We start from the raw sequence: 24,206 nt of genomic DNA, 5'->3' as shown, positions 1-24,206 counted from the left end.
CAGAATTAAAAGTCAATCCTTTATAGATTAAAATCATTATATTTATGTAATTATGTATTTCATGAGTCCTTGGTAACTCTGTTGTCCTCTATATATTATCTGTAAAGAATTTAATAGGTCTCACTTTAATTATCAGCATTATTAATTGCATTGTGAATTATTAGGTGCATTGTGTATACAAACGGAATTGATTAGGTATACACAACTTGATCAAAGCGTAATGTTCATTGCATATTTAGCTAGCAATGTTTTTTTTGACATCTTTAGACAAACTGTCTGTATATCACTGTGTTCATTACACTGGCTCCTTACCCATAATCTTTGCAGTCAAATAACTATGGTAAGTTTAGAAATGATCCTCAATTAATAATATCCATCCTTTTTGTAAACTACATAAAATAATATTTCTTAAAGTATAACACTTTAAGATTGTATAGGTCATACCAACTAAAGAAGACAAGAAAAGTTTCAGAACAAGTATACAGAACTTGAGATCATGCTTTTCAGAACCATGGACAGCAAGACAGACAGCATTAGTCCTGCAAACTGAATTTAAGAGAAGTGAAGGGGAATTATTATGTAATGTTTTAGCCATTAATACAATAAGAAAAATACACAACAACCGATTTATTGTTACAGATCTTACCTTCTCTTTATTGGGGAGTGTTTGTATTTTGTTTAAAGTGTCTCCTTCATTTATACTAATCAATTCAGCATCTGCAGGAGGAAATGGTGCAGGAAAAACCACTACGTCACTCTTCAGTGTATCCGAGCTAAAACATACGTCATACTGCTGTGTAGATTTGGAGTAAGACCAGCTTCCATCAGGATGTGTTGTGATCACTGGGGCGCTGTATCTGCTGAAACTGCTGTCTGTCCTGCAGCATTTTACAGCTATTAAACTTATCAGACTCAGTAAAAATATCAGTGAAACTGACACAATGGCGATCAGCAAATACATGTTTAAATCCGATAAACTGTCCTCCTTTATCGGTGCATGTTTAAACTGAGTCTTTATGTCACCTGTGTTCTCAACAACTACAATGTCAATAGACACAGTGGCTGACAGAGAGGGCTCTCCGTTATCAGAAACCAAAATGACCAGAGGGTGAGTTTTCAGGTCATTGTCACTCATTCTCCTCTTAGTCCTGATCTCTCCACTGCTGGTTCCAATCCGGAAGAGGTTGTTTCCTCTGGGTTCAGAGATGTGATAAGAAAGCAGTGCATTATATCCAGAATCGGAATCTACAGCTCTGATCTTGGCCACAAAGTAGCCCGCTTCAGCAGAATAGGGAATGTTCTCAGTGTGAACAGATCCATGATCAGAATATGGAGCGAGAATCATGGGATTGTTGTCATTCTCATCCAGGATAAAAACATTCACAGTCACATTATTGCTCAGTGGAGGAACACCAGAGTCTGTGGCCTGAACTTTAAACTGAAATGTTTTTAATACTTCATAATTAAACGACTGCAAACTGTGAATATCTCCACTGTCAGAGTTTATGTTTACCATGGATGTAGCATAACCGATTTTAGAGTTTTCTTGTAATGAATATGATATTCTAGCATTATCACCAACATCAGGATCAAAAGCAGATACTGTATAAATAACAGATCCAATTTGATTGTTCTCTTTTACATACACATTAATGACTGCGTCTGAAAAACGTGGTGCGTTATCATTCACATCAGAAATGTGTACAGTAATGACAGTGATGCTGGAGAGAGGTGGAGTCCCTTCATCAATAGCTGTGAGAGTTATGTTATATTCTGAAACACTCTCTCTGTCTAAATGTCCTTTCACGGTTAATGAATATCTATTTTTATATGTGTTCTGCAGCGCAAACGGTAGAAAGCCTTGTAAATTTAAAGACGTGGCACCGTTTTTACCGGAATCCTTATCTTTTACTGTTATTAATCCGACCATTGTCCCATCTGGTGAATCTTCTTTAAGAACATTAACTAGTGACGTTACAGATATTTCCGGAGCATTGTCATTGACATCGAGTATTTCAACTAGTATTTTACAAAACGCTGACCTCGGATTTGTTCCTTTGTCTCTTGCCTGGACTCGAATCTCAACTGCACTATTTTGCTCGTGATCCAGCTGCCCCTTCACTGATATTTCACCGCTATCAGAATTGATGGCGAATGAATCAATAATTCTGTCACTGTCATGATTTACGAATGAATACACGATTTCTCCATTCAGCCCGTCATCTGCATCATTTGCGCTGACTGTAATAACAGATGTACCGAATGGTGAATCTTCCGGTATTTGAGCTTTGTAAAGCGATTTTCCACAAACGGGAGTGTTATCATTCACATCAAGGACATTTACTTTTAGATTTAATGTACCAAATCTGGGAGGTTTTCCTCCGTCTACAGCAGTCAGTATAAGCTGGATCACAGGCTGTTTTTCTCTATCTAAAGCTTTTTGAAGTACTAATTCAGAAGAAACACTTTGCTCCCCGCTGTGTACATCAATAGCAAAGTGCTCATTCTGGCTAAGCTTGTAGTTTTTTATCGAGTTACTGCCCACATCTGCATCAAATGCACGCTGTAAAGTAAACCTGTCACCAAGCGAAGCCGATTCAGAAATATTAAGTTCTGTTTTTGATGAGCGAAATGTAGGTGCGTGATCGTTTGCGTCTAATACATTAACCTCAAACCGATACATGTTTAAAGGTGAATTAATAACAGCCTCCAGTTCAAAAGTGCATTTCGTACTGCGTCCGCAGAGCTCCTCGCGGTCTATTCTTTCTTTAACATGGAGGACTCCAGTCTTCACATTTAAATCAAAATACCTTGCATTCGGTCCGGAAATAATCTGAAACCCACGGTGCTCCAAGTCTTGCCCACTGAGATTCAAGTCTTTTCCTATATTCCCAACTGTAGTCCCCGGACTACTTTCCTCCATCACGGAATATGTAATCTGCCCATTCGCAATGTTGAAACAAAGCCAAAAGAAAATTATCCACAATAAATATCCGTGCTCGACAATTTCAGCCATGTCCTACTATCAGTACCTTTACCAGACAACATTAAAATCCGAGTGTATGGCTGTGTGATCTAATCCAACGTCCAACAGCCGAAAAAACAAGCTGTTATTATGTCTCGCAAACAATAGCCGAACGCGAGCCTGTACGCCCTTCCTCCCGACGAAGAGGAGACTCGTCAAACAGAGAAAAAGAAGCTAAGGACAGGCTGAGAGTGACACCATGTGGACATCACGGAACACGTAAGAAACAGACATTAGTAACATTTACAAAATCCAACAATACTGACAACAAATATTAACACATAATAAAATGAAACGAGGAAATACAGGACAGAGAAACGCGTCTGCAATCAGCCAATAGTGGAAACTGCATGAAGCTACTGGGTGCGATTATTAGTCGACCACTCAAAAAAGCCAGTAAAAACCACCTGTGTTATATGTAGGCTACACTCTGAAAACACCCCATCACCCCTTCCTCTGTAGGAGAACTATAGAGTACTGTACATTTTGAGTTCACGAGTACCACACTTTGCCAGTGTCGAATTAACACTCTGCTTTTTTTTTTTTTTTTTTTTTACCCCACGAAAAGCCTTTATCTTTTATGTTTTTCTAAATGCTAAGTTTACAAAGTCCTGTCAAGAAACTAAAATCGAAGGTATATGGGAATATGCCTTTCAGTGATGATTAATTATGAGGAGAAGGGTATGCATTTTATTAATTTATTATATATTCTTAATTGATAAAATTCTTAGGCATATAGAAAAAAAACAAAAAATAAAATAAAATAATTACTAAATTTTCCTCATCTAGAAGCAGACAACAAAAAATTAAAGCTCATTAACTAGGCTATTACAAAACAGGAAAGACAAAGGTGTTTTTGTGGAAACATACAAAACAAAGGTGTATAACTAATTGCAAATATTGCATCATAATTAAGCAACACATAGACCAAAATGTATTGACCGCAATTAAGTAAAATATTAGCCTTACCTTATCTTTATTAGGAAGTGTCTGCGTTCTGTTTAAGATGTCACCTTCATTTATACTTATCAGATCCGTATCTGCAGCCGGAAATGGTGCAGGGAAAACCATTAAGTCACTCTTTAGTGTATCAGAACTAAAACAAACATCATACTGCTGAGTAGATTTGGAGTAAGACCAGCTTCCATCAGGATGTGTGGTGATCACTGGGGCGCTGTATCTGCTGAAACTCCTGTCTGTCCTGCAGCATTTTACAGCTATTAAACTGATCAGACTCAGTAAAAATATCACTGAAACTGACACAATGGCGATCAGCAAATACATGTTTAAATCCGATAAACTATCCTCCGTTATAGGTGCATGTTTAAATTGAGTCTTTATGTCCCCTGTGCTCTCAACAACCACAACATCAATAGACACAGTGGCTGACAGCGAGGGTTCTCCGTTATCAGAAACCAAAATGACCAGAGGGTGAGTTTTCAGGTCATTGTCACTCATTCTCCTCTTAGTCCTGATCTCTCCACTGCTGGTTCCGATCCGGAAGAGGTTGTTTCCTTTGGGTTCAGATATGTGATAAGAAAGCAGTGCATTATATCCAGAATCTGAGTCTACAGCTCTGATCTTGGCCACAAAGTAGCCCGCTTCAGCAGAATAGGGAATGTTCTCAGTATGAACAGATCCATGATCAGAATACGGAGCAAGAATCCCTGGACTGTTGTCATTCTCGTCCAGGATAAAAACATTCACAGTCACATTACTGCTCAGTGGAGGAACACCAGAGTCTGTGGCCTGAACTGTAAACTGAAACGTTTTTAATTCTTCATAATTAAACGACTGCAAACTGTGAATATCTCCACTGTCCGAGTTTATGTTTACCATGGCTGTAACATAACCGATTTTAGAGTTTTCTAGTAATGTATATGATATTCTGGCATTATCACCAACATCAGGATCAAAAGCAGATACTGTATAAATAACAGCCCCAACCTGACTGTTCTCTTTCAAGTACACATTAATTACGGTGTCTTGAAAACGTGGCGCGTTGTCATTTACATCAGAAATATGTACAGTAATGACAGTGGTGCTGGAGAGAGGTGGAGTTCCTTCATCAGTAACTGTGAGAGTTATGATATATTGAGACTCGCTCTCCCTATCAAGTGGACCATCGACTAAGATAGAATATTTATTTTTGTACGTGTGCTGTATTTTAAACGGTACAGAATGGTGAATTTTTAGATTTACAGCACCATTTTTACCAGCATCGCTATCTTTTAATGTTATGAGGCCAACCATTGTACCAGCGATAGCATCCTCTTTAATCATGTTAACCAAAGAATTAATGGAGATCTCTGGAACATTATCGTTAATGTCAACGATTTCCACTAACACTTTACATAATGCTGCTCGTGGTTTATGTCCTTTATCTTTAGCCTGAACACGAATTTCAACTGCATTTTGTGTCTCAAAATCGACAACACCCTGCACTGTAATCAACCCAGTTTCTGGGTCAATCAAATATGCTTGAACATGCTTATCGTTATTTTGACTGGCAAAAGAATAAACGACCTCGCCGTTTTTGCCCTCATCTATATCTGTAGCATGAACCGAAATTACGGATGTACCACGTGGAGAGTTTTCGATGACACGGGCTTTGTATAGAGCCTTACTAAAGACTGGAGCATTATCATTTACATCCTCAACACATATGACTATCTGCAAAGTGCCGGATCTGGGAGGCTTTCCTCCATCTACAGCAGTCAGTGTGAGATGAATCACAGGCTGTTTCTCTCGGTCTAAAGCTTTCTGTAGAACTAATTCAGCAGACACACTTTGCTCTCCATTGCTCTGGACATCTAGAGAAAAGTGTTCATTCTGGTTTAGCTTGTAACTCTTTACTGCGTGACTGCCCACGTCTGCATCAAACGCACTTGGTAATAGAAACCTCTCCCCAGGAAATGCTGATTCTGAAATATTCAGTCCTGTTTTAGACATCGGAAACGTTGGCGTATTATCGTTAATATCTAGGACGTTCACTTCAAAGCGATACATATTTAATGGCGAGTTAACGATCGCTTCTAATTCCAGTGAACATTTTGCGTCTCGGTTGCAGAGCTCCTCGCGGTCTATTCTTTCTTTAACGTGCAAAATCCCCGTTTTTAAGTTAACACCAAAATACCTCTTATTTGGTCCCGGAACGATTTCAAATCCTCGATGTCCAAGGTCTTGCACATTTAGATTTAAATCCTTTGCTAGATTTCCGATTTCTGTTTCTGGGCTCGCCTCCTCCAAAACAACGTAAGCAATCTGCCCGTCCACTATATTCCACCTCCAACACAATGAAACGCCAAACATCCACAGAATGACACAACTCCCCTTCAATGAGGCCATAATCCGAAGTGTTACAGATATCTTTGGAAAACATAAGCAACAACGGTCTGCAACGTGACGAAATATGAATTACTAAGGGTGAAACTATAACCCCAGGTTCGTCGCATCTCCGGAACAAAGCCCTCTGTGTGGAGGCGTGTTCTAGCCTGAAGGGAGGAGCAACCGAAAAAATATATTATAACCGTCCAACTGCAGGTGGCTAGAGACATCACGTGGAGAACTGGTGCAATTGTCATAATACATAATACACCAATGAGAAAAAAAATCAAACGACTATATTGCAAAAAACAAACAAATAAAAATAAAACCTTCACATGGCGAAATTTTCAAATTTCTAGTATAAATAGTTCTGGCAGCCACATGTCACCACAAGAGGGGAAAAGGGGTATTCAGGCTATTCAGTCCCATAAAAGCCATAGTCATTCTTTGTTGAATAATTATATACCTTATTTTTATACAGTATAACAAAGGCAAACTTGTATAAACTAAAATCGTTATACTTATGTAATTATGTATTTTAAGAGTCCTTGGTAACTCTGTTGTCCTCTCTATATTATCTGTAAAGAATTTAATAGATCTCACTTTAATTATCAGCATTATTAATTGCATTGTGGATTATTAGGTGCATTGTGGAGCAAACGGAATTGATTAGGCATACACAACTTGATCAAAGCGTAACGTTCATTGCATATTTAGCTAGCAATGTTTTTTTTGACATCTTTAGACAAACTGTCTGTATATCGCCCACCATCTTTGCAGCCAAATAGCCAAGGTAAGTTTAGAAATGATACTAAATAAATAATATCTATTCTTTTTGTAAACTACATAAAATAATATTTCTTAAAATTGTAGCACTTTAAGATTGTATAGGTCGTACCAACTAAGCAAGATAAGAAAAGATTCAGAACAAGTTTGTAGAACTTGAGATCATGCTTTTCAGAACCATGGACAGCAAGACAGACAGCATTAGTCCAAGAAAATTATTTTTTTTAAGAGAACTGAAGGGGAATTGGTATGTAATGTTTAGTCATAAATACAATAAGAAAAATATACAACAACCGATTTATCGTTACAGATCTTACCTTCTCTTTATTGGGGAGTGTTTGCGTTTTGTTTAAAGAGTCTCCTTCATTTATACTAATCAATTCAGCATCTGCAGGAGGAAATGGTGCAGGAAAAACCACTACGTCACTCTTCAGTGTATCCGAGCTAAAACATACGTCATACTGCTGTGTAGATTTGGAGTAAGACCAGCTCCCATCAGGATGTGTGGTGATCACTGGGGCGCTGTATCTGCTGAAACTGCTGTCTGACCTACAGCATTTCACAGCTATTAAACTGATCAGACTCAGTAAAAATATCAGTGAAACTGACACAATGGCGATCAGCAAATACATGTTTAAATCCGAGAAACTGTCCTCCTTTATCGGTGCATGTTTAAATTGAGTCTTAATGTCACCTGTGCTCTCAATAACCACAACATCAATAGACACAGTGGCTGACAGTGAGGGTTCTCCGTGATCAGAAACCAAAATGACCAGAGGGTGAGTTTTCAGGTCATTGTCACTCATTCTCCTCTTAGTCCTGATCTCTCCACTGCTGGTTCCGATCCGGAAGAGGTTGTTTCCTTTAGGTTCAGAGATGTGATAAGAAAGCAGTGCATTATATCCAGAATCGGAGTCTACAGCTCTGATCTTGGCCACAAAGTAGCCCACTTCAGCAGAATAGGGAATGTTTTCACTATGAACAGATCCATGATCAGAATAGGGAGCGAGAATCCCTGGACTGTTGTCATTCTCGTCCAGGATAAAAACATTCACAGTCACATTATTGCTCAGTGGAGGAACACCAGAGTCTGTGGCCTGAACTTTAAACTGAAACGTTTTTAATTCTTCATAATTAAACGACTGCAAACTGCTAATATCTCCACTGTCAGTGTTTATGTTTACCATGGATGACACATAACCGTTTTTAGAGTTTTCTTGTAATGAATATGATATTCTAGCATTATCACTAACATCAGGATCAAAAGCAGACACTGTAAAAATAACAGATCCAATTTGATTGTTCTCTTTTACATACACATTAATGACTGCGTCTGAAAAACGTGGTGCGTTATCATTCACATCAGAAATGTGTACAGTAATGACAGTGATGCTGGAGAGAGGTGGAGTCCCTTCATCAGTAGCTGTGAGAGTTATGTTATATTCTGAAACACTCTCTCTGTCTAAATGTCCTTTCACAGTTAATGAATATCTATTTTTATATGTGTTCTGCAGCGCAAACGGTAGAAAGCCTTGTAAATTTAAAGACGTGGCACCGTTTTTACCGGAATCCTTATCTTTTACTGCTATTAAACCGACCATTGTCCCATCTGGTGAATCTTCTTTAAGAACATTAACTAGTGACGTTACAGATATTTCCGGAGCATTGTCATTGACATCGAGTATTTCAACTAGTATTTTACAAAACGCTGACCTCGGATTTGTTCCTTTGTCTCTTGCCTGGACTCGAATCTCAACTGCACTATTTTGCTCGTGATCCAGCTGTCCCTTCACTGTTATTTCACCGCTATCAGAATTGATGGCGAAATAATCAATAATTCTTTCATTGTCTTGATTTACAAATGAATACACGATTTCTCCATTCAGCCCGTCATCTGCATCCTTTGCAAAAACTGTAAGAACAGATGTACCGAAAGGTGAATCTTCCGGTATTTGGGCTTTATATAATGTTTTTCCACAAATAGGGTTGTTATCATTCACATCAATTACATTTACGTTTAAACTTAATGTACCGGATCTGGGAGGTTTTCCTCCGTCTACAGCAGTCAGTATAAGCTGGATCACAGGCTGCTTCTCTCTGTCTAAAGCTTTCTGTAGCACTAATTCAGCAGATACACTTTTCTCCCCGCTGTGTACATCAATAGAGAAATGTTCGTTCTGGCTAAGCCTGTAGCTTTTTATCGAGTTACTGCCCACATCTGAATCAAAAGCACTTGGTAAAGCAAACCTATCACCAGGGAATGCTGACTCGGAAATGTTCATTTTACTTTTCACAGAGCGAAATGTAGGTGCGTGATCATTTGCGTCTAATACATTAACCTCAAACCTGTACATATTTAATGGCGAATAAACGATAGCCTCCAATTCCAACATGCATTTCGTACTGCGTTCGCAGAGCTCCTCGCGGTCTATTCTTTCTTTAACATGGAGGACTCCAGTCTTCACATTTAAATCAAAATACCTTGCATTCGGTCCGGAAATAATCTGAAACCCACGGTGCTCCAGGTCTTGCCCATTGAGATTCAAGTCTTTTGCTATATTCCCAACTGTAGTCCCCGGACTACTTTCCTCCATCACGGAATATGTAATTTGCCCATTCGCAATATTGAAACAAAGCCAAGAGAAAATGATCCACAATAAATATCCGCGCTCGACAATTTCAGCCATGTCCTTCTATCAGTACCTTTACCGGACAACATTAAAATCCGAGTGTATGGCTGTGTGATCTAATCCAACGTCCAACAGCCGAAAAAACAGGCTGTTATTATGTCTCGCAAACAATAGCCGAACGCGAGCCGGTACGCCCTTCCTCCCGACGAAGAGGAGACTCGTCAAACAGAGAAAAAGAAGCTAAGGACAGGCTGAGAGTGACACCACGTGGACATCACGGAACACGTAAGAAACAGGCATGAGTAATATTTACAAAATCCAACAATACTGACAACAAATATTAACACATAATAAAATGAAACAAGGAAATACAGGACAGAGAAACGCGTCTGCAATCAGCCAATAGTGGAGACTGCATGAAGCTACTGAGTGCGATTATTATTCGACCACTCAAAAAAGCCAGTAAAAACCACTTGTGTTATATGTACACTCTGAAAACACTACATCACCCCTTCCCCCGTATTAGAGGAGAACTACAGAGAACTGTACATTCTGAGTTCAGGAGTGCCACACTTTGCCAATGTCGAATTAACACTGCTTTTTTTCACCCGACGAAAAAGCTCTATCTTTTATGTGTTTTTTTTTAAATGCTAAGTTTACAAATTCCTGTCAAGAAACTAAAATCGAAGGTATATGGGAATATGCCTTTTATTGATTATTGATTATAAAGAGTATGCATTTAATTTAATTTATTATATATTCTTAATTGATAACATTATTATAGAAAAAACCCCCAAAAGGTAAGATAATTATGAATTTATCCTCATTTAGAAGAAGACAGCAATCAAATTAAAGCTGATTAGACTATTACAAAACACGAATTATAAAGGTGTATTTGTGAAACGTATAAAACAAAGGTATGTAACTAATTGCAAATATTGAATCATAATTAAGCAACACATAGACCAAAAGTTATTGACCGCGATTAAGTAAAATATTAGCCTTACCTTATCTTTATTAGGAAGTGTCTGCGTTCTGTTTAAGATGTCACCTTCATTCATACTTATCAGATCCGTATCTGCAGCCGGAAATGGTGCAGGGAAAACCATTACGTCACTCTTTAGTGTATCAGAACTAAAACAAACATCATACTGTTGAGTAGATTTGGAGTAAGACCAGCTTCCATCAGGATGTGTGGTGATCACTGGGGCACTGTATCTGCTGAAACTACCATCTGTCCTGCAGCATTTTACAGCTATTAAACTGATCAGACTCAGTAAAAATATCACTGAAACTGACACAATGGCGATCAGCAAATACATGTTTAAATCCGAGAAACTGTCCTCCGTTATAGGTGCATGTTTAAATTGAGTCTTTATGTCACCTGTGCTCTCAAAAATCACAACATCAATAGACACAGTAGCTGACAGCGGGGGCTCTCCGTTATCAGAAACCAAAATGACCAACGGGTGAGTTTTCAGGTCATTGTCACTCATTCTCCTCTTAGTCCTGATCTCTCCATTGCTGGTTCCGATCCGGAAGAGGTTGTTTCCTTTGGGTTCAGAGATGTGATAAGAAAGCAGTGCATTATATCCAGAATCGGAGTCTACAGCCCTGATCTTGGCCACAAAGTAGCCCGCTTCAGCAGAATAGGGAATGTTCTCAGTATGAACAGATCCATGATCAGAATAAGGAGCGAGAATCTCGGGACTGTTGTCATTCTCATCCAGGATAAAAACATTCACAGTCACGTTACTGCTCAGTGGAGGAATACCAGAGTCTGTGGCCTGAACTTTGAACTGAAATGTTTTCGTTTCCTCATAGTTAAATGACTGCAAACTGTGAATATCTCCACTGTCAGAGTTTATGTTGATCATGGATGATACAAAAATACTTTTTGCGCTTTCCAGTAATGAATAAGAAATCCTGGCATTATTACCAACATCGGGATCAAAAGCGGATACTGTAAAAATAACAGATCCAACCTGACTGTTCTCTTTTACATACACATTAATGACGGAGTCTGGAAAACGCGGCGCGTTGTCATTCACATCAGAGACGAGTACAGTAATGACAGTGGTGCTGGAGAGAGGTGGAGTCCCTTCATCGATAGCTGTTATAGTGATATTATACTGTGACACACTTTCCCTGTCTAACGAACCATCGACAACTAAAGAATAATAATTTTTATATGAAGATTTCAGCTTAAAATGTTCAGAATCCGATATATATACTTTAGCAGCACCGTTTTTCCCGTTGTCTAGATCTATAACAGTCACCAAAGCAATTACTGATCCTGAAGCAGAATCCTCTCTTACTGTATTCATAAGAGATGTTAGTGAAATTACTGGTGTATTATCATTAACGTCAATGACTTCCACTAGAACTTTACAGTGCGTGCTACGTGGGGAATGGCCGCGATCACTGGCTTGGGCACGGATTTCAAACGCAGGATTTTCTTCATAATCTAAATTGCCCTGAACTGTAATTTCACCACTGTCTTTGTCTATTGTGAATAAACGAGATGATGTTGAACTATCTCGCTCTATCAGAGAATACACAATTTCACCGTTTACACCCTCATCTAAATCTGTAGCCGCGAGTTTGATCAGTGTCGTCCCAGTTGGAGTATTTTCTGAAACACGAACCTTATACAGTTGTTTGCTAAATGTAGGAGTGTTATCATTCACATCCACGACATTGATGACAATGATCGCCGTTCCAGATCGGGGAGGTTTTCCTCCATCGATAGCCGTTAGAGTTAACCGGATCACAGGCTGTTTCTCTCTGTCTAAAGCTTTCTGTAGCACTAACTCAGCAGACACAGTCTGCTCTCCGCTCTGTACATCCAGTGAGAAATGTTCATTCTGGCTCAGTTTGTAACTTTTCACCGAGTTGGTCCCTATATCTGCATCTTTGGGTACTGGTAATGGGAATTTTTCCCCAGTATATGCTGACTCCGTGATATTAATATCGAATGACATTTTATGGAAAAACGGTGCATTGTCATTTATATCTAAAATGATCACCTCTATTCTGTGGAGTTGAAGAGGATTATTTAAGATGGCTTCTATATTTACTAAACACTTCGGTACATTACTGCAGAGCTCCTCTCTATCTATTCTCTCACTGACAAATAGCACTCCCGTCTTCAGATTTACATCAAAATACCTCTTATTGTGTGCCGATACAATCCGCAGTCCCCGCGACTCCAGTTCAAGCACATTTACGTTTAAATCCTTCGCGATATTTCCAACAAATGTTCCTTTTTCGACCTCCTCTGACACGGAGTAAGATATCTGCGCCGCGCAGAAGTCCGATAAACACGATAAAGCGATGAACCAAATCCACGCCTTCTCTTTTTGAACAGGGAAGCCCATTGCAGCGAAGACAGTCCCAGAAAGTAAGGCATCCAAACAATCTCGTAGAATTTCTATAACAATATTCCATGTACTAAGAGTCTCGCATGGAGCCAGCCAGGCATTGCAAGGCCACCATTTCGTGCTTCCAGGAACAAAGCACGCTGTTCCTTTATGCTTCTCGGTTAACCATTCAATAGGAGGGGCCATATAGCGAGGCGGGTTGATATTTGCACGGTCTATAGCGACGCCAAGAGCCCGTTTTATTACATTCACAATTACATAACCAGTGTGAAGTAATGGTTTTAATAGGTATTATTAATTTTGTTTACTATTACACCATGAACTATTTTTGGATGCGAAAAAAATTGTTCAGCGATTTTATCAGTATGTGGGTTGTGTTGGTCTATAATGAAGGATTATTTTATATACTTATAAACTTAAACGAACATGAGATGAACATTGCATGTTATTGCAAATACCCTTACCGCTGTGATCTCTCTCTCTCTCTCTCTCTTTCTCTCTCTCTCTCTCTCTCTCTCTCTCTCTATCTATCTATCTATCTATGGTTTTAATATTGATTTATTAATATTAAATTGATACTTTTATCGCTGAAGCAGCAAACCAATCCCAACACTTTAAGGTGTTAACAAATTATGGTGTATTATTAAGAGACAGTTAATCATATAAAACAATTACAGAGGCGCTTTTTTTTAAAATCCAGTATACCCACTGTAGTAGAGCACGCAATCACACTTATTCATGTCGTTTTTTAAAAAAAGAAAACAATTCTTCTTTTTCTTCTTATTCTCATTCTGACCTAACGTTGATTACTCAAAATTACATATTTGAGAAATTGTGGTGCCATCATGCTAAAGTTAAAATAAAACAAATAACAAAGTGATTTAAACTAAAATAAAAAAAGGTTGTAAAAGTAATTAAGACCACAAAAAACGTAGTCAGTATGCTCAGCATTGTTTTAAAAAATATATAGGTATGTTGATGGTGTAGGCATTACGGTGTTTTCCGGACACAGTATTCTTTCAGCACCAGGGACAGCGCAAAACGAAAAAAAAGACATTTTAACAATAAGTAAAATAAATTAATCCTACCTTTTCTTTATTAGGAAGTGTCTGTGTTCGGTTAAAAGTTTCTCCTTCGTTTATACTAATAAGATCAGCATCTGCAGGCGGAAATGGTGCAGGGAAAACCACCACGTCACTCTTCAATGTGTCTGAGCTAAAACATACGTCATACTGCTGAGTAGATTTGGAGTAAGACCAGCTTCCATCAGGATGTGTGGTGATCACTGGGGCGCTATATCTGTTGAAACTGCTGTCTGTCCTGCAACATTTTACAGCAATTAAACTGATCAGACTCAGTAAAAATATCAGTGAAACTGACACAATGGCGATCAGCAAATACATGTTTAAATCCGAGAAACTGTCCTCCTTTATCGGTGTATGTTTAAATTGAGTCTTTATGTCCCCTGTGCTCTCAACAACCACAACATCAATAGACACAGTGGCTGACAGCGAGGGCTCTCCGTTATCAGAAACCAAAATGACCAGAGGGTGAGTTTTCAGGTCATTGTCACTCATTCTCCTCTTAGTCCTGATCTCTCCACTGCTGGTTCCGATCCGGAAGAGGTTGTTTCCTTTGGGTTCAGAGATGTGATAAGAAAGCAGCGCATTATATCCAGAATCGGAGTCTACAGCTCTGATCTTGGCCACAAAGTAGCCCACTTCAACAGAATAGGGAATGTTCTCAGAGTGAACAGATCCATGATCAGAATAAGGAGCGAGAATCCCTGGACTGTTGTCATTCTCATCCAGGATAAAAACATTCACAGTCACGTTACTGCTCAGTGGAGGAACACCAGAGTCTGTGGCCTGAACTTTAAACTGAAATGTTTTCATTTCCTCATGGTTAAATGACTGCAAACTGTGAATATCTCCACTGTCAGAGTTTATGTTGATCATTGATGATGCAAGAATACTTTTTGAGCTTTCCAGTAAAGAATAAGAAATCCTGCCATTATCACCAACATCGGGATCAAAAGCAGACGCTGTGTAAATAACAGATCCAACCTGACTGTTCTCTTTTACATACACATTAATGACGGATTCTGGAAAACGCGGCGCGTTGTCATTCACATCAGAGACGTGTACAGTAATGACAGTGATGCTGGAGAGAGGTGGAGTCCCTTCATCAGTAGCTTTGATAGTGACGTCATATTCTGACACACTCTCTCTGTCTAACGAACTATCGAGAATTAAGGAATAGTAATTTTTGTAGGATTGTTTGAGATTAAATGGCAAATGACCTATAACGTGCACTTTAATATCTCCATTCTGTTCACTGTCTTTGTCAGTGACTGTAACTGATGCTATCACTGTTCCTAACGCTGAGTCTTCTTTTACAGAATTCATCATAGAAGACACCGAGATCTCCGGTGCATTGTCATTAATGTCCAAAACTTCAACAAGCACTTTACAGTGTGTGCCACGGGAGGGAGAACCTCTGTCCCGAGCCTGCGCACGAATTTCGTGTGCTGAATTTTCCTCACGATCGAGTTTTTCTTTAGTAGTAATTTCACCAGTTATGGAATTTATAGCAAATTTATCAAAGATCTTTGAACTTCCTCCCGCTGATAAAGAATACACAAGCTCTCCGTTAACGCCCTCGTCTAAATCTGTAGCTACCAGTTTAATTATAGTAGTTCCAACTGGAGTATTTTCAGCAACACGAACCTTATAAAGTGGTTTACTGAAAGCCGGAATGTTATCATTCGCATCCTCAATATTCACTATTATACGTAATGCACCAGATTTCGCTGGTTTTCCTCCATCTATTGCCGTCAGGCTGAGCAATATTACAGGCTGTTTCTCTCGGTCTAATGCTTTCTGTAGCACTAACTCAGCAGACACACTGTGCTCTCCTCCGCTCTGTACTTCAAGAGAGAAGTGTTCATTCGGGCTCAGTTTATAGTTTTTAACAGAATTACTGCGTGAATCTGCATCGTTGGCTACTGGTAACGGAAATTTTTCTCCAATGACTGCTAATTCAGAGGTATTGACAAAGTATGACTCTTCAAGAAAGAATGGTGCATTGTCATTCGCATCTAAAATATTTATTTCTATTCTATTAAGATGCACAGGATTATTCATCATGGCTTCTATATTAATCACACACTTATCTGAATCGCCACAAAGCTCCTCCCTGTCTAGCCTTTCATTCACAAATAACACTCCCGTCTTCAAATTTACATCAAAATACCTCTTATTATGTCCAGATACAACCCGCAGTCCTCTCCGCTCAAGTTCTTGTCCATTTATATTTAAATCCTTTGCGATATTTCCTACAAACGTTCCTTTATCGACTTCCTCCGATACGGAGTAAGATATCTGCGCTGCGCACACTGCCAGTGAACACAAAAGCGCAATAACCCGAATACACACAATCGCTTTTTGCATAGGACGGCCCATTGCAGTGTAGGCAGATTCAGGAAAAACATCCAAACATTCTCCAAACATCCGGTATCAATATTTTCCACAATAATTTTTACAACGTTACTTTACGCGAGACAAAACCTCAATGCATCTCCACCATTTTGTTCTCCATCGAACAAAGCACGGTGTCCAGTTATTCTCTGTTAGTCCCATTATAGGAGGAGCTTGGGAAAACGAACGCAGTTTATTTTTTGTACGGTCTACAGCGACTCCACGTGTCTGACGTAAGCAACGGTCCTATTCCGACCTATTACCAGGTCGATATGACCCATTCGACTTGACAAGACTAACGTCTGAGTCTCGATTTTAATATCTTACGTAATTTGCAATGTACAGTATAATGCAGTGACTAAAATGTATGAATATATTACAGTCGATCATAATATACTCTTACACTCAGATTAAAAACAAAAATACAACCGTTCCTGAATTGTCTAAGAGTTGTGCCTCTAAAACTGTATCGATTATTTACTGCACAACCACCTGCAACTACTACTACTAGTGCAACTACTACTACTGCTGCTGCTGCTACTACTACTACTACAAATAATAATAATAATAATAATAATAATAATAATTAGACAACCAATTAACTCGTTTTGTTGCAAGTTTTGTAGCAGATGTTTGCGCAATTACGACCTATAATATATTACATTTTAATAATAATAATAATAATAATAATAATAATAATAAAAATAAGAAGAAGAAGAAGAAGAAGAAGAACAACAACAACAACAAGGAGAAGAAGTTATTTTTATGCAATGTGGGAGAATGAATCACTATGATGAATATTGTTATTTCAGTGACAGAATTTTTTACTATTTCAGTGGCACTACGAAGAGAACACTCGTATGCCTTGAAATTATGAGATATATAAATGAGTCTCAAGGGGAAAAAAACGTTGTTTTTTTTGCAACTTATCTACAGCACTTTCTTTTATATTGAATATTAACGTTCTGGCACAAGCAGACGTTGCATAGTAACGAATCAAAACTTTCAATGTGGCATGTCTTCAATACACGTACAAATTACACGTACAATACACGTACAAATTCTTCAGGCTACTTAGAAAACAGAGTTGAGAATTCCGCGTTTTAAAGACATGCCATACAAAGTGTTCAAGTGAAAATTGTATACATTACTATACAAATTATGCTTGTGCTAGAACGATGATATTCAACATATAGAAAGTGCAGCAAATAAGTTGCTTCCGAACATTTTTTTCTGTGAGACTGGGTCGGATATATGGACATTGGAAAACTATAAAGCATATTTCCTACCTTCTCTTTATTTGGAAGTGTTTGCGTTCCATTAAACGTGTCTCCTCCATTTATACTGATCAATTCAGCGTCTGCAGGCGGAAATGGGGCAGGGAAAACCACTACGTCACTCTTCAGTGTGTCCGAGCTAAAACATACGTCATACTGCTGAGTAGATTTGGAGTAAGACCAGCTCCCATCAGGATGTGTGGTGATCACTGGGGCGCTATATCCGTCTGTCCTGCAGCATTTTACAGCTATTAAACTTATCAGACTCAGTAAAAATATCAGTGAAACTGACACAATGGCGATCAGCAAATACATGTTTAAATCCGAGAAACTGTCCTCCTTTGTCGGTGCATGTTTAAACTGAGTCTTTATGTCACCTGTGCTCTCAACAACCACAACATCAATAGACACAGTGGCTGACAGCGAGGGCTCTCCGTTATCAGAAACCAAAATGACCAGCGGGTGAGTTTTCAGGTCATTGTCACTCATTCTCCTCTTAGTCCTGATCTCTCCACTGCTGGTTCCGATCCGGAAGAGGTTGTTTCCTTTAGGTTCAGAGATGTGATAAGAAAGCAGCGCATTATATCCAGAATCTGAGTCTACAGCTCTGATCTTGGCCACAAAGTAGCCCACTTCAGCAGAATAGGGAATGTTCTCAGAGTGAACAGATCCATGATCAGAATACGGAGCGAGAATCCCGGGACTGTTGTCATTCTCATCCAGGATAAAAATATTCACAGTCACATTACTGCTCAGTGAAGGAACACCAGAGTCTGTAGCCTGAACTTTAAACTGAAATGTCTTAATTTCCTCATAGTTAAAAGATTTTAAAGTGTTGATATCTCCTGTAACTGAATTGATATTCACCATCGTTGATAAAGGTATTCGGTAACTATTGTTTTCTACGAGAGAATACGTAATCTGTGAATTTTCATAAACGTCAGCATCAAATGCAGACAGTGTTTTAATAACAGCTCCGACATGACTGTTCTCTTTCACATAAACATTAATGATGTCCTCTAGAAAGAGCGGTGCATTATCATTCACATCAGAAACATGTACAGTTATTATTGTCGTGCTGGAGAGAGACGGAGTCCCTTCATCACTAGCTGTAAGAGTTATGTTATACTGCGACCGACTTTCTCTATCTAGAGGACTGTTTACTGATAGAGAATAATAATTTTTGTACTTAGTCTCGAGTTTAAATGGCGTTTTATTAGACACAATACAATTTACTAAACCATTTTTACTACTGTCTTTGTCAGTTACTGATATAAGTGCAATGGCAGTACCGATTTCAGCGTCTTCCTTCACAGTCTGCAGCAGCGGCGTTACTCTTATTTCAGGTGCGTTGTCGTTCTGATCCAACACCTCGATTAGAACCTTACAATGTGAGGTCAGTGGAGGCTGTCCTCTGTCACTGGCTTGAGCACGGATTTCAAAAGCATTGTTTTTTTCAAAGTCTACTTTGCCCTTCACTGTTATGGCTCCAGATTGTGGATCAATGTCAAAAATCTCAAAAAATTTGTCCTGGTCTCTTTTATTTGTAGAATAGATAATCTCACTATTCATTCCTTCATCAATGTCTGTCGCATTTAATATGACAACCGTTGTGCCAAGAGGGACATTTTCAGAAATAGTTGTTTTGTAAAGTGGCTTACTAAATACTGGAGCATTATCATTTACATCTAAAATATTCACTATGATTTGAGATGTTCCGGATTTTGGGGGGCTACCTCCATCAACAGCGCTTAGTGTGAGGTGGATTAAAGGCTGTTTCTCTCGGTCTAAAGCTTTCTGCAGTACTAACTCTGCAAATACGCTCTGCTCTCCTCCTTTGGATGTCACTAGGGTAAAATATTCATTTGAACTTAGTTTATACATACTTACAGTATTTTTACCAACATCTATGTCGGTGGCTTGAGGCAGAGGCATCCTGACACCAGGAAGTGAGCTCTCTGCGATGTCGAGCGTGAGCGATTTTTCACTAAAAGTAGGCGCATTATCATTAATGTCCAAAATATTAATTTCAATTCTGTAAAGTTTTAAAGGGTTGTTAATTACAGCCTCTACATTGACTGTACATTTAATCGTTTTAACACAAAGCGCTTCTCTGTCAATTTTCTCATTTACGTAAATAAATCCAGTCTTTAAATTTACCTCGAAATATTTTTTCTCTGATCCGGCGAGAATCTGAAACATTCGCGACTCAAGTTCCTGAGCATTAAGATTTAAATCCTTTGCGATATTTCCGACTGATGTCCCGGGTTTCGTCTCTTCTGACACGGAGTAGGAGAGCTGCTGCCCTGTAACCGCTTCCCAGCAGCAGTCTAACAGGACAAGCACAACATACGCCGCAATAGATCCACGTCTAAATAAATACATTGTTCTCTCTAACCGCAATGCATATAACCACAAAATAAAATAATCCAAGCGGTTTTAATTTAGATATTACAGTGCCGGTCGACATTCCTTCTCAATACAACACAAGTCGGGATATTCCTTTACATTCGTATTGCCTTTCTTCTAAACAAAGCCCAGAGAAAACCACTCCCCATCTTAGTTGGGAGGGGCAGAAATAAAATAAATATCTTGATTCACTGGTCAACAGCGACATCAAGTGCACGCAATCGTTAGAAAAGTCATGTCCAGCTTCCTTCAGTACGAATTAACATAGCGAATAATTTATGATTCATACGAACCGAGAGCTGCAAATAATAAATAATCAAAATAGAACGGTCAATACATTCAACATGATAAATAATATTAAAGCACAGTGTATATACCTAATAATAATTAAATGAACGTTTTTAAAAACTTTTTTGTTTTATTTTTTTTTAAGGCACACGTAAACATAGATGGCACTTAAATGTAATTTTTGCTACCAGTACCCTACTTTGTCTATGATTTGCTAGGCTTACTCAGAGTTCCAACCTAGTTAAAAACCAAGTATCGTAGAAAAAAAGGTACACATACACCTCATATAATTAACTTATTTGCAGCACCTAAGACTGTATGTGAACTTTTCTTTCTTTCTAAGTCTGGGTTGGAGTTAAATCTGGGTTGGCGTTTCAGCACCACGGCCAGATCCCGGTTAGTACTCTACCAAAATATCCCTTAGGATTTACTACCGCTAAAACAAAGCTAAGTCAAAATTCAGACAGGAGACAGCGATTACAGGTAAATCCCAATTTATAAAAGTAAATAATGAACTGAAAAACCAAAAATCCATAATCAACTACAATAAAGTGAAAAACAACAAAAGTTTCTATCACTCCAACAATATAAAGCACATTTCTTACCTTCACCGTATTAAGGAGAGTTTGTGTTCCATTAAAACTGTCTTCCCCATTTACACTGATTAATTCAGCTTCTACAGACGGAAATGGTGCAGGAAAAACCACCACGTCACTCTTCAGTGTGTCCGAGTTAAAACATATATCATACTGCTGGGTAGATTTGGAGTAAGACCAGCTCCCATCTGGATGTGTGGTGATCACTGGGGCGCTGTATCTGCTGAAACTGCTGTCTGTCCTGCAGCATTTTACAGCTATTAAACTTATCAGACTCAGTAAAAATATCAGTGAAACTGACACAATGGCGATCAGCAAATACATGTTTAAATCCGAGAAACTGTCCTCCTTTGTCGGTGCATGTTTGAACTGAGTCTTAATGTCAGCTGTGCTCTCAACAACCACAACATCAATAGACACAGTAGCTGACAGCGAGGGCTCTCCGTTATCAGAAACCAAAATGACCAGCGGGTGAGTTTTCAGGTCATTGTCACTCATTCTCCTCTTAGTCCTGATCTCTCCACTGCTGGTTCCGATCCGGAAGAGGTTGTTTCCTTTGGGTTCAGAGATGTGATAAGAAAGCAGCGCATTATATCCAGAATCTGAGTCTACAGCTCTGATCTTGGCCACAAAGTAGCCCGCTTCAGCAAAATAGGGAATGTTCTCAGAGTGAACAGATCCATGATCAGAATACGGAGCGAGAATCGCGGGACTGTTGTCATTCTCATCCAGGATAAAAACATTCACAGTTACGTTACTGCTCAGTGGAGGAACACCAGAGTCTGTGGCCTGAACTTTAAACTGAAACGTTTTTGTTTCCTCGTAGTCAAAATATTTTATGTTTTGTATCTCACCTGTTAAGCTATTAATAGCAAACAGTGAGGAGACTGGTGTACCGTTGATTGTGGTTTGCAATAGCGAATACGTTATTAATGCATTGTCATTGATATCTAGATCTATCGCTGTCAGTACGCATATAACTGAACCAATTTTACTGTTTTCATTCAAGTAAGCATATACTGTCTTATCTGAAAATCGTGGCGCGTTGTCATTAACATCTGCTACTCTGACATTTATTACTTTTGTACTATAAAGAGGCGGAGATCCTTCATCTACTGCTATAACTGTGATTTTATACTCTGCATTCTTTTCCCGATCAAGTCCGTCCTCCAAGATCAGTGAGTAGTAGTTCTGGAAAGTTGAATGCAATTTAAACGGACTGGTACCTTCAAGTCGACATTTGACTGCGCCGTTTTTACCGGAGTCCGTATCTGATATTGTAATTAAAGCAACAACTGTGCCCTTTGCCGCGTTCTCCTCGATTGGGTTGAGAAGTGACGTCACAGTCACGCTCGGTGGGTTATCATTTATATCTAAGACCTCTACTAACACCTTGGTGTGTCCTGACATAGCTACAGTACCTTTATCTGTGGCTTGAACGCGAATCTCGAATGCATTATTCTCTTCATAATCTATATCCCCTTTTAGTTTTAAGTCTCCGGTTTCACTGTCTATTTCAAACCTATTCAGAATATTTTGAGGTGTGTGACTCATGAAGGAATACATTATTTCGCCATTTAAACCTTCATCCGAATCTTTGGCCTGCACCCTGATAATTGTGGTCCCAACAGGAGTATCTTCGGATATAGAGACTTTGTATAAAGATTTAGTAAATACAGGTGCGTTGTCATTAGCATCCAGAACATTCACTTTAATATTTAAAGTTCCCTTCAGAGTAGGCGATCCGCCGTCAACGGCAGTAATTAAAAGGTCAAGATTAGGATTTTTTTCTCTGTCCAGTGCTTTTATAAGCACCAGTTCAGCGGAGACAGTTTTGTCGGTCTGTGTCTGCAAATCTAAGGTAAAATATTCGTTTGAATCGAGCTTATATGTTTTCACAGAGTTGACACCGATGTCTGCGTCATGCGCGCTCTGCACAGGGAAGCGCGTACCAGTCCCAGTGATTTCAGTGATATTTAGATAGGTTGAACTAACAGGAAACACCGGAGAATTATCGTTAACATCGACAATATTTATTCTTACCCTGTAAAGCTGTAGGGGACTGTTGGCCAAGGCTTCTAAATTAATTGAGCAAGAGACGGCGGATTCACAAAGCTCCTCTCTGTCAATCCGCTCGTTTACCTGCAGCACGCCCGTTTCTGCATCCACTCTGATGTATTGCTTTTTAGAACCGGAAACGAGGCGGAATCCACGTGAACTCAGCTCCTTTAATGAGAGGTTAATATCTTTGGTTATATTTCCCACTGTAGTGCCCACTTTCACCTCCTCCAATACACTATACGCGATCTGCCCCGATACTGTATCCAAGACATAGCTCGCAAAAACGTAGAAAAGTCCCACTACTATAATCCTCTTCGCTGTCATTGTTGCTGTATATGCTCGTCTATTATAAGGAAGAATCCTGGAAAATCGGCATCCAAATGCATTAGGGTCAGACAATTTCCACGTGAGCAGCAAACAGGTTTTGAGCAATGTCCAGAGACAAAAGAAAACAGCGCAGCTTGTTTTCTTTGTAACTGCCAAGGCTTAATATCCATACATTTACACCATCCAAAGTAATCCATCTAGCTTCTTAAGGCAACAAAATCATCTGAGATATTATGCTCAGAAGAAACATCCCCAGTAGAGAAAAAATAAACTAAATCCATCGTACTGTAGCTCTGCCGAGACGTTAGATACGGAGAGATGGTTGAACGAGAGGGCAATGGCACGAGAAAACTAAGGGGCTGGGACTTCAAATAGGAGGGGCAAAGTAAGAGCTTGTGGAAAAAGAGCGACACACACTGTCTCTAAAGCCTTATGACAAATGTGTCTACTATTTACTCCCTTTGACACTCGACACTTTGACAGTTTGATGCCATAAAATAAAGAATGAAACATTGCCTTAGTAATTCATAACTATGTATTAAAAGATTTAAAACAAAGAAAAAATTGAAACCTTAACAATAACCATAATAACATTGATACCTTGATAGTCATAGACAG

General features: G+C 39.0%; 3 protein-coding genes across 7 annotated transcripts in view; all 3 read right to left on the bottom strand.

Moving 5' to 3' along the window:
- The window catches only part of LOC128618667 (protocadherin alpha-C2), a 72,057-nt gene extending 47,851 nt beyond the window's left edge, over positions 1-24,206 (bottom strand). Inside the window, exon 1 of one of the 5 annotated variants that reach the window (XM_053642402.1) lies at positions 21,210-24,206. In XM_053642402.1, coding sequence (XP_053498377.1) covers positions 21,210-23,585 — 2,376 coding nt within the window. In that variant the 5' untranslated portion in view covers positions 23,586-24,206. The other 4 variants (XM_053642404.1, XM_053642399.1, XM_053642405.1 and 1 more) reach the window with 4 other exon arrangements.
- Positions 315-3,977, bottom strand: LOC128618668 (protocadherin beta-17-like). Its single transcript, XM_053642407.1, has one exon. The coding sequence runs from the start codon at positions 3,014-3,016 to the stop codon at positions 347-349; it is 2,670 nt and encodes an 889-aa protein (XP_053498382.1). The 5' UTR covers positions 3,017-3,977; the 3' UTR covers positions 315-346.
- LOC128618361 (protocadherin beta-15-like) lies at positions 9,923-14,169 on the bottom strand. The gene is made up of 2 exons (XM_053641927.1): positions 10,735-14,169; positions 9,923-10,019 (listed from the first exon to the last, which is right to left on the bottom strand). The coding sequence occupies exons 1-2, from the start codon at positions 13,335-13,337 to the stop codon at positions 9,923-9,925; spliced, it is 2,700 nt and encodes an 899-aa protein (XP_053497902.1). The 5' UTR covers positions 13,338-14,169.

The sequence above is a fragment of the Ictalurus furcatus genome, chromosome 14 (assembly GCF_023375685.1).
Source record: "Ictalurus furcatus strain D&B chromosome 14, Billie_1.0, whole genome shotgun sequence".
Classification (NCBI taxonomy): Eukaryota; Metazoa; Chordata; class Actinopteri; order Siluriformes; family Ictaluridae; genus Ictalurus; species Ictalurus furcatus.
Note: the sequence above shows the minus strand (reverse complement) of the source record. Positions and strands in the feature narration are given on the sequence as shown.

Coding starts and splice junctions, on each gene's coding strand:
- LOC128618668 (XM_053642407.1), bottom strand. CDS start 3,016: ATGGCTGAAATTGTCGAGCACGGATATTTATTGTGGATAATTTTCTTT.
- LOC128618361 (XM_053641927.1), bottom strand. CDS start 13,337: ATGGCCCCTCCTATTGAATGGTTAACCGAGAAGCATAAAGGAACAGCG. Junction 10,020..10,734: donor ATCGCGGTCAATAACTTTTG/GTCTATGTGTTG, acceptor TGTCACTCTCAG/CCTGTCCTTAGCTTCTTTTT.